Consider the following 10,737-nt stretch of genomic DNA (forward strand, 5'->3'; position numbering starts at 1 on the left):
GGTGAGCCTGTGTGGGGAAAGAGAGAGGCCAGAGAAACAAAATAATGATATAGCTGAGCCCTGATCGCGTGACTGTGGGGCGGGAGGGGTTTAAATCCTGCCCTGAGGCAGTGCCAAGCTGTGGCTGCATTGAGATAAAGTCCGTGGGCCAGTGGAAGGAGACTGGCTCTGGCCGAGATTGTGGCAGGGTGAAGGTTAGCCGGCCTCCACAGTGGTAAGCCAAAAGCCCACAGCTCCCCCAAACCCAGTGGATCTGTGATGCTCTTCCTGTGACCCGGAGGTGTGGAATTTCCCTCTTAGTGACTCTCCTGCGCTGATTTCTGCGGAGTCCCTCAGGTATGTGTTACTCAGTCACCATCTTGCTGGAAGTCCCCCATAATGTATATATTTTTAAGTGATGATATTTGTTAGCTCTTTTTGCGAATGCTTATTCTTGCAAACTTTTACTAAGAATTAAATGAGGATTTATATTTCAGATAATTCATTTTGTATTTAATATATGGCTACTTATAAAAACTTCGAATAGCTTAACCTAGCTCCCAACTTTGTTTTCTGTCTCTTTTGTGGAATCCTGTCTTCCCTTTCTCTCAAGTTAACACTTCTCTACTCTCCAGTGAGGGACTGGTCTCTCTGACAGCACGTGTAAAGTACACAAGATGAAGTCTCACCGTCTTAGCCTCTAGAGAACATTTCAGTTCTACTTCTCCCCAGACAGATTGGTTTGTCCCAAGACAGATAATTGAGAATAAACTGCTAAAAATATCGATTGATAATCAGGATATGAAATGTACAAAATATGAACATAGAAAACTTGGAAGTCATCAAAATGAAATGTAACACATAAAGATAGATATACTAGTTACTAGTGACCTTTGGTTGTAAAGGCCAAGAATAAAAATAATTCTATTCCTTTCTGATGCAATAGAATTATTAGCTCAGCAACCCTGAACTTACACTACTTCTGGATTCTCAGTTATGTGATCCAGTGAGTATTTTTATTATTTTAGCCACTTGGAATTAGATTTTTCCCATTTTCAAAGCTCAGAGTAACTAAATCAATGTATTCTTATAATAAAATTTCCTGGCTAATAGAGTACACATTAAAATTAAAAAAACTAGCTCTTACAAAGTTGCTTTCAAAACATGCAGTATTGATTCACACATCCCTATCTTCCTTTGAAATCTGTGCCTTCCTGATGGGTGGAAGCTAAGTCTCATTATTGTTTTGATTTACTTGTTACTAATTACTAGTGCGGTTAACTATAATTATTTGCATCAACTGGACATTTACATTTTCTTCTCCATGAAATCCTTTATATATACCATATATACTTGAGTGTAAGCTGAGTTTTTCAGCACATTTTTTATGCTGAAAAAACTCCCCAGTTTTATGTGGTAAAATTAGGTGCCTCGGCTTATACTCGAATACACACACACACACACACACACACAAATAGTTTTTATAATTTGTGTGTGTGTTTTCCTATTGATCAGCCAGAAAGCTATTTAAAAGTTTTGGGATATTAATTATTTACTTGTTAGGTGTTTTACAAATATTTTCTCCTGGTTTGCTTGCCCGGCGGGTTCTAGGCCTTACTCTGCTACTACCTTGATTTTGTGTATTTGTCATTTAACTTGCTTTCTAAGTAAATTTTCTCCAAATTTGTAAAACTTCAAAGGAATTCCATTTATTATCTTTTCTTTCATTGCTTTTGCATTTTGTTCACTGGTTCTCTGCCATTGACCACTTTGTCCAGGATTTAAAAAATTAATCCAGATATTATGCCATTCAATTGTTCACTCATATCAGGAAGTGTACAATCGCCACCCCAGTCAGTTTCAAAACACTATCTTCCTTCTCGTACTCCTTGATATTAGCTCCCCTGCTCTACCCCCAGGAACCCTTAATCTAGTGATTTTCTCTTCAGAGTCACCTATCCTGGGATTCATATACTGAAAAACAGAAACAGTCAAGGCTACCACCAATAACAAAACACAACAGAGATAGACCCCAGTTTGAAAACAAAACAAAACAGAAAATATTAAAAACCAGATAAAACTCAAAGTCTGTCAAAAGGAAGATCAAATAAAAAGGTTTTAACCATTCAGGATATAATTTTCATTTTAATCTACTATAGTCGCCTCTACAATATTCTCTGTCTGATAATCAGGCTATTCCCATCCCTCAATTATGGTCAGAGGGAAATCACCAGACACTTATTCACTGTGTAGATCCTACAAATGTATTTTGTCCATTGCCTTCTGCAAACAAGAATTTCACAGTTTAAGTTCTGATATAATTTCCTCTTTTGGATTTGGTCTGTATTACTTACAATCCTTTGAGCACACCTGTTGGTATACTTCTTCCATATAAGCTTAGTTGACATCTCACTTAGTTGGCTGCTTATTTGAAAACAAGCCTTATTGGAGAGCTGGGCACCATCTAATTTCTTCACCACATTTTGATTTAGCACCCATATTTTGTGTTTCTTTCTTGAGGGTGAGTATCGATCAGGGTCATCTAAGAACTACTTGTTCTTAGATTGGAGCTAGGATTACGTGTGAGCCCCAAGTCTATTCCCGTATCTATGTTTCTACATGTGTCTGGTTCACCTCATGTTAGAGAGCAAGATCGGTCATCTCCCTGGAGCATGAATTCCTTCTGTCGTTGATTTAGCCCATTGTAATGTATTTAAAACACAATTGAGAAACAGAGATTAAACAAGTGTAGGATAACTACAAGTTGCACTACATGGATTATTGACTCATACAGATTAAATCCTTACATGACTTCTTGTCCTGGCATTTTAAACCTTAAACATTTTTATCTATAGCCCTTATTTAAGTATTGTACCATAGTCAGTCCAATTAAGCGTTTTATTATTTTAGCTTTTTATCACTTGTTGGGTGTTTCCCCCCAGATATGTGTCAATTTAATCAATAACTTTCAAATTCATAGGCATATACCTTTATGATGCCCTGAATGGTTAGATTCTTGTACCTTAACTCTTTCAGTGCTTGCTTTTATTTCTGCTATGCTGATGAATAATTTGGGGGGACATTTTATTTTTGTCCTTCATGTTAAATGGCATGTGGACCCATGTCCCAGAAATCTAGGATTTAGTGAAGGATCCCGCTTTAAAAAGCAATGGATCAATCCAAAAGGAAGCGGGTCTTGAACAGTAAGTTTCAGACTTTTTTGAAGAACAAAGACTGCAAGTCTACAGACTTTGAAAAAGTCTGACTACATCATCCCACTCACATTGCATAAAGGCTGCAGCGCAGGAACAGCTCCAGCAATTTTGTTGGCATTCGCCCAAGTCTACTAGAGTACAAGATGACACATGCTGGTCTTAGTGGTTCTTGGAACACACCCTGCTGTCCCCTCAGTCCCTCCGAGGTGCATGTCAGTTCTTTTCCATTGGCAAAGCCAGGCCACACCGTCAGTTCCGTTTACAGGTGCCCTCAATGTGGCCTAAACGATACTATCCAGTGGCTTTGTTTATCGTTGTAGCTCCAGGGCAGTGAATGAGAACCCTGGGAAAGAGCCCCATATTGAGGATTGGGGATTGTGGGTTCTAGGACTCATTATGCCACTAACTTATAATGATCTGTGTGTTTGGCAAATATGGAGCCAAATAACCTTCAGTGCTCTATGGTCACCTCTGCTTTATCGGTTCCTATTGCTTATCTGGTCACATAAAAATAATGTTCTGAAGATTGTGCATCTGTGAACACATTGGTTCTAGCATTCTAGTGGTGCTGAGGGATTAAGCACTTTCCTCCAACCTGTTTTTCATTTGATGTGTCCTGGACCTATTAGGGTCATGGGGTGTTAAGTGAGAAAACCAGTAGGACTTGTTGCCAAACAAGCTTGGATGATAATATCTAGCTGCCCCTGTTATGTGCCATTGAGCTGGCACCTCCTCATACCAACCGTATGTCCAGAGAGGGAAACACCGCGTGGTCCTGCATCATCCTGCCTTTTGTTGGAGCCCGTTGTGGTTGTCACTGTGTGAATCCAGCTCGTCTAGGGTTGTCCTCTTCTTGGCATACTTTGGTAACATAATGCCCCTTTTCCAGGGCTGGCCTCGCCTGCTAAAAGTATAGGTGAGGAGATGTCTCACCATTCTCCCTTCCAAAGAACATCTGGACTGTATTTCTTCCAAGACAGATTTATCCATCCTTCTGGCAGCCCCCAAATGCACCAATTCAGGGAAGGGGGAAGAAATGGGGAGCTGATCTCAGGGCCTCAAGTGGGAAGAGAATGCTTTGAAAACGATGATGGCGGCATATGTGCAAATCTCTTTGACACGCTGGATGAATGCATGGATTGTGATAAGAGATGTAAGAGCTCCCCATAAAAGTATTTATAAACAAACAAACAAAAAAACCCCAAATGCACCAATTCTCCTGCAGGTTTCCTTATTCATTGCCTGGATTTTAAATACAGAGGAGGTGATGGAAAATACCCTCATTTTCATCAGGCATGCCTTACTTCTCAAAGTGACCTATTTTCTCCTTGACACTTTAAAGTGGTCCTCATGCAGCAGAATTTGCCCAGTGCAACACATTATTTAATTTCTGAAAGCTGCCTCACTTGGTGTTGACTGTGAATCCAAATAAAATGACGTCCTTGGCAACTTAAGCGTTTTTCTCAGTTTATCAGTTTGGCTCTGTTTTGAGGACTTTTATTTCCTTTACGTTACTCTGTGATCCACACTGAAGGCTGTTGTCCTTTAAGAGTTCTTATAACAGATGTTATAACAATCCACAATTCGGTTAGATCAAGCATAATTGTGCAATTGCTGCCACCATCATTTTCAAAACATTTTCTTTCTGCTTGAACTCTTTCATAGCAGCTCTCCTCTATCCCCTCCTCCCCCACCCCTCCAGGAACCCTTATTCTAATATTATAAGTATTTATTGTTATTATTTGCCATATCTTACACCATCCACTGAATCCGTTCCCCATAGAATTCTGTTACTCGTTCCCCTCGAGTGGAGTTATGCAGTCTTTGCTATCGGTTCCCTCTTCCCTTTGATTTTCATCAGCAAGTGCTTCAAGCCCTCTTGGCTTTCAGCAAGCAAGGTTGTGTCATCTGCACAGCACAGGTTGTAAATAAGTTGCTCTCTAATCCTTCTGCCACATTCTCCTTTACGTAGTCCAGCTTTTTAGAGTATTTTCTCAGCATGCAGATTGAATAAATATCGTAAAAGAAAGCAACCCCGACACACATCTTCTCTAATTTAAAAACATACAGTGTCCTCTTGTTGTGTTTGGACAACTCCCTACTGGTCTATGTGTAGGTTCAGGATGGTCACAATTAAGCATTCTGGAATTCACATTCAGCAATGATATACCTTGTTCCAGGTCCTCTTCTAAGTCTAACTTGAAGTGTTGATAGCTCCCTGGTGATGTTATGCTGGAATGGTTTTTGAATTATCTTCAGGAAACTTTTACTTGCATGTGATATAACTAATATTGTTTGATATTTTCGCAGTTTGTTCAGTAATCTTTCCTTGCAATGGGCACAAATATGGATCTTTTTCAGTTAGTTGGCCAGGTAGCTGTCTTCCAAATTTCTTTTTCTGGGGGGCATGGTTTAGTGTGTGTTCCAGCACTGTATCAGTTTGTTAAGATGTACCAATTGGCGTCCCATCAATTCCTGGGTCTTGGTTTATGCTGGTGCCCTTAGTGGGCTGGGATTTCTTTCTTTAATACAACCCATTCTTGATGTTATGCTTGACAACAGTTTAGAGCTTAGACATTAGAACCTGGTCTAAGTGAGTTCTTAAGGTAACCACTCCAATGCCCAAGATTTTTGGCCTAATGAACATTTGCCTGAATTCAATTCAAGCTGCACTTAATGGTGTGCATACTTGTCATTGTTCTGTATGGCAGTTTGACATGAATCAAAAGAAGCTCACCAAATGAAATATAATCTGCATGTGCTCACATAGTAAAACCACATTTATTTAACAAGTAGCATCAATATCGATCATTTTTTTCTAGTTCCATGACATTGTCATATAAACCTTATCCCTACTACATTCCAGACGAAAGTTCTGGGTCCATTTCATCAATAAATGTTTTTTTTTCTGTCCTCCAATTATCAGCCTAAACAATTTAGTTCTCCTCAGTCACCATCACTCTTATTCCCACTAATTTCTCTGAAGCACATACTCACTGGCGTTTAAACGGAGCTATCAGAATGGATGGCGAGTGCCGAGAATTCTGGTTAAGTATTGGGTTCGATAAGTGGGAAGCAACAGGACCAGGTGAAATGACGCTGAGGTTAAAGAGGACGGCTGCCACTGTACTCCGTGAAACTCCCTGCCATGGATCGAGTCGATGCCAAACGATAGCAGCTCTCTAGGACAGGGTAAAATTGCCCCTGTGAGTTTCCAAGACTAACTATTTACAGGAGTAGAAAGCCCTGTCTTTCTCCCCTGGAGTGTCAGGTGGTTCCAAACTGCTGACCTTGCAGACAGCAGCTGAACGTGTAGCCACCACCCTACCAGGGTTCCCACTACAATACATAGTATTTGTCTGGACACAGAAACGTTTAGGTATAACTCGTGGTTTTTAAATGAATGAACATATACTTCTCAGGGTTAAGTTCTTTGAATATCTCTGAATGCCTTCTCCCCTTAGTCAACCTCAGTGGTCCAAGCACCTGCCAGACTAGACTCAGAGCTTTGAGCATCTGTTACGTGGAGCGGGAGGTCTCTCTTGAGACAGACCTGCTACTTCTAAAGATACTCCCTTCAATCTCTTAGATCCTTTGGTCTGCCTCTCTTCCCTCCTTGGAGTTGCTACTGTCTGAGGTCCCGCAGCACTTCCTTCTCACACGGAACAAACCACTTATATCCAGTTACCTCGGTTTGTCATTTCTGGTGTGCTTTTTACTTTCCAAACTGGAGCCTGACTGAAACAGACACCTGTGGAGTGAAGGGGGCAGGTGATGGGGTCTTTGGGATGCTATTGTGTGATGAGCACCACACAAAAGAGGACACATTGAATGGCACTTAATTAAAGGGTGCTACACCTGGGCAAAGGGGATTCCAGTGAGGTGACCGGGCTGAGCATAGTCTGCATACGTGTGTCTGAATTCATGATCACACTCTCTTCCAGGCTAACAGATAAACTGGGAGCCAAAATGTGGGGTGGGGGCTCTGACAGGAAAGAAATACACGCCTTCATCTGCAAAACATTCAAAAAGCCTAGAATGAAAGCTCAAGCAGCGCTAGAAAGAGGCTCATGAATGAGCATGCCTAGAAGCCTGTCTAGTGCTTCGTGCTTCGTGTTCTATCTGGACAGGCAAACAGGAGCTTTTCAGCGCTCCCAGTCTCCCTCCATAAATTCCCTTCATTCATCGGTATAAACTAACTTGCTGCCTCTAGCAAGTTTTCATACAAGGTTAGAACAGACAGAATGAAAGTGTAACAAAACTGATATCGAAAAAGACAAAAACACCCACTAACATTTATTGACTGCTACCATGGGAACTAGTCTGTCTTGGAAGACAGCCAGCCAGAACGCCCCTTAGAAGGCAGGATGGTGAATTTGTCTTATGCACTTTGGAACATATGATCAGAAGGGACCAGTCCTTTGAAAAGAACATCTTGGTAGACTCAGTGAAATAGAGACAGATTAATACAATAGCTTCAATCATGGGCTCAAACGTAGCAACGTAGCAATGATTGCAAGGATGTGGCGGGACCGGTGGTACTGTGTTCTATTTTACTTAAAGTCTCTGTGAGTCAGGACCATCTCCATGGCAACCACCACCACCACCACCACCACCACCACCACCACCACCACCACCACCACCACGTGTCTCCATTGCCAGAGCAGAGGGTAGAGACTGTGCTGGGATCTGGAACTTAATTTTTGTAGAAATCTTTAATACTTCTTGATATACGTAGACAATTCTGGAGCCCACTGAATTTAGGGAACCAGGCTTGTCTCAGTTATGAATATGCTGTTTAGTCCCAAGTGGTAGCTCTAACAGATGATGCAGATGTGCAAAGAATGTTCTGTGCAGGGTATTTTTCATCCTAACCCTCTATACAGGCGTGGCCTTGGGTCTCAGGAAATACCAGACAGCCCATGGATAATTCAGTTTCCATGGATAATTTCGTCCCTCCTTAGCCTGCCTGGAAAGGATTAGGTTTCCAGTGTCAGGACATTTAGTTCCTGTCATAAGGGGCCTGGCATTCTCCGCCCTCACGCTAGAGGGCCAGAGGAGGATGACTGAGCCCCGGGAAAGTCCCGCAGCCTCCCCTTTCTGATACACCCAGGGCCTGTCATTATCTCTATTTCCCATGGTTGACTGTGGAGTGGGGCCCCACCCTATTTCGTAGGGAGCCTTGATAGGTCATATTTATGCTGATGCCTGACGGGCCCTAAGCACTGGAGGAACTAGCTTTCTTTCATGTCACATGGTAGTCACACCCCACCCAGGAAGCTCGAGCCTCCTTGTGCTCTCCACATAGATGACCTAGACCTGTCAGAGCCTGTCAAGATCTTAGAAAGTGCCGGAGCAGCAGTTCACTCAGTTGGTCTTTGGATAGAAGTTCTTCCTCGTCAGGTGCACTCGATAGCGGGAAAGCCCTCAGATTAAGGAAGTGTCCTTTCTCCTAACTGCACATTGGGACTCAACTATGGGATGAAACCAAGCTGAGTCAGTGCTTTGTAGGATTAGCTGCTTCTCCAGGGCAAGTTGGTCGGATTCTGGAAGAATGGCTGGCACAAGACCCTCTCCTGCTTCCAGGTGGAAGTAGCTGTTAGCAGAGGGAGGATCTCTGGGAGGAGGAGATACGGGTAGCTGAAGGTTAGGGGTATTCAGGGTAAAAAGTTATGTGCAACCCTGGAAATTCTCAGGAGATAGTGTTTTTAGATGGATTCCTGGGTGAAGGTAAATGCTATCTGATCTCTCTTTGAAACTGCTTGAGGGTATGTCCCTCAAGGGTAGCTCCAATCTTCTGACAAGGACTTTGTGCCAAGCCTGGCTTTCCATCAACCTGTCAGAAAGAGGAGCCGCAGGGACCATCCCCCGAGGTCTCGGACATGTCTTTTGAAACTCTTCTCTTCTATCTCTGTCTTCACAGGTGCAGAGACAATCCCGTTATGGAAGGCATTGGAGGACACCCACATCAAGATGGTAAAGTTGAGATGGGACTTTGGAGATCCAAGATGCCTGTACCCCCAGGTACCTCCTCTAGACACTCCAAAATGGATGATTCAGCCAAGAAGGAGGGTAAGGGAAAGTCAAAACATATTGCTACTAAGTTTCCAGTTCATACATGTCTGGATTTATTTCAAAAAGAGCATGTTACACGTGCCTGTGAGATTGACGGATGGTTTCAGACCAGTCCTCTCTGTAATACATTGGTCTTCATTTCTTTAGGGTGGCTGTATGGAAAGCCCCAGTCAAAACACTAGGTTCTGAGGGGCTCTGCTGGGCCAGTTACACCCAAGGCAGAGAGGTCAGCTCAGAAGGTTTTGAGGAACTGGTGGTTTTTTTTTGTTTATTTTTAATCACAAAGGAGTAGTCTTGGTAGATTTTTTATTTTTATTTTTTGGTGAAGGAACTGGGATGATCACAGGGGGTTACTAAGAAGCAATTTTGAGAAAAAAGGAATATTTCCTCGGTAGAAAAAAAGCCAGGAAAATTGTGCTGAGGAATTTCCCTCATGATGGCAATGAACTTGCTCATCAATGAGGGTAGCAAGCTCTGTCATATGAGAATTGCATCCGGAAAGCTGACCCTACCCAGCTTCAGTTCAAATCTTGCCCCTTAGACTTTTAGTTCCCCAACCTCAAATGACATTGGACAGGATGGAAATCCCTGCTGTTGTTGGTCATGTAAGATGCCATCAAGCTGGCTCTAAGTCCTAGTGAGGCTGTGCTCAACCGCCCAGTGCCGCGCTAGCCTGCGATTGTGGGTACGCTTGAGCAACCGTGTTAATCCACCTTATCGAGCATCTTTATCTTTTTTCCTCCCCTTTCCTTTACCAAGCATGGTACCCTTGTCCAGGCATGGGTCTCTCCTTCTATGTCCAAAGTATGTGAGGTGAAGCCTTGCCTTCCTTGCATCTAAGGAGTATTCGGACTGAGATCCCTGGAGGACACTAGCACATTCTCAGGAGATCTCAACGGAGAGATCGGAAGAAAAACAATTTCAAGCCTCAATCTGAAATCTTGAAGGATTAAATGGGCAAAATATTTAAGGATGCATCAAAAGAAAACAGAAAGAATACACAATCATTGTACCAAACAGAATTGGATGATGTTCAAGCATTTGAAGCAGTAGCATTAGATCAAGGACCGATGATATTAAACAAAGAAGCCCAAGCTACACTGAAGACACTGATTAAATCAAACTTCAGTTGAAGTAACAGCTGAAAAGTTTCAGGAAACGGATGTAGTTCAAGGAGTAGTCACTGATCTGTGCCAACAACTTTGGAAGACAGCTACCAGGTCCATATTGGTATCCATTCCAGAGAAAGATGGCCCAACAATATTCAGAAATTTTGTAACAAAACCATGAATATCACTTGCAAGTAACATTTGCATAATTAAAAATGCGAAACAGGGAGGGTAGAGGGAGAGTGGGTTGGAAAGAGGGAACTGGTTACAAGGAACTATATGTGACCTCCTCCCTGAGGGACGGGCAACAGAAAAGTGGGTGAAGGGAGACGTCGGACAGGGCAAGATATGACAAAATA

General features: G+C 42.4%; 1 protein-coding gene across 2 annotated transcripts in view; it reads left to right on the top strand.

The window, feature by feature from the left end:
• The first annotated feature begins 216 nt into the window (after positions 1 to 216).
• Positions 217 to 10,737, top strand: part of IL36G (interleukin 36 gamma) — a 20,955-nt gene continuing 10,434 nt past the window's right edge. The window contains exons 1-2 of one of the 2 annotated variants that reach the window (XM_045287153.1): positions 217 to 336; positions 9,118 to 9,266. In XM_045287153.1, the coding sequence (XP_045143088.1) occupies positions 9,137 to 9,266 (130 nt within the window). In that variant the 5' untranslated portion in view covers positions 217 to 336; positions 9,118 to 9,136. The remainder of the gene's footprint in view (positions 337 to 9,117; positions 9,267 to 10,737) is intronic. The other variant, XM_045287154.1, reaches the window with a different exon arrangement.

The sequence above is a fragment of the Echinops telfairi genome, unplaced genomic scaffold (assembly GCF_000313985.2).
Source record: "Echinops telfairi isolate 266 unplaced genomic scaffold, ASM31398v2 ScPeMD7_11;HRSCAF=52, whole genome shotgun sequence".
NCBI classification, from domain to species: Eukaryota; Metazoa; Chordata; class Mammalia; order Afrosoricida; family Tenrecidae; genus Echinops; species Echinops telfairi.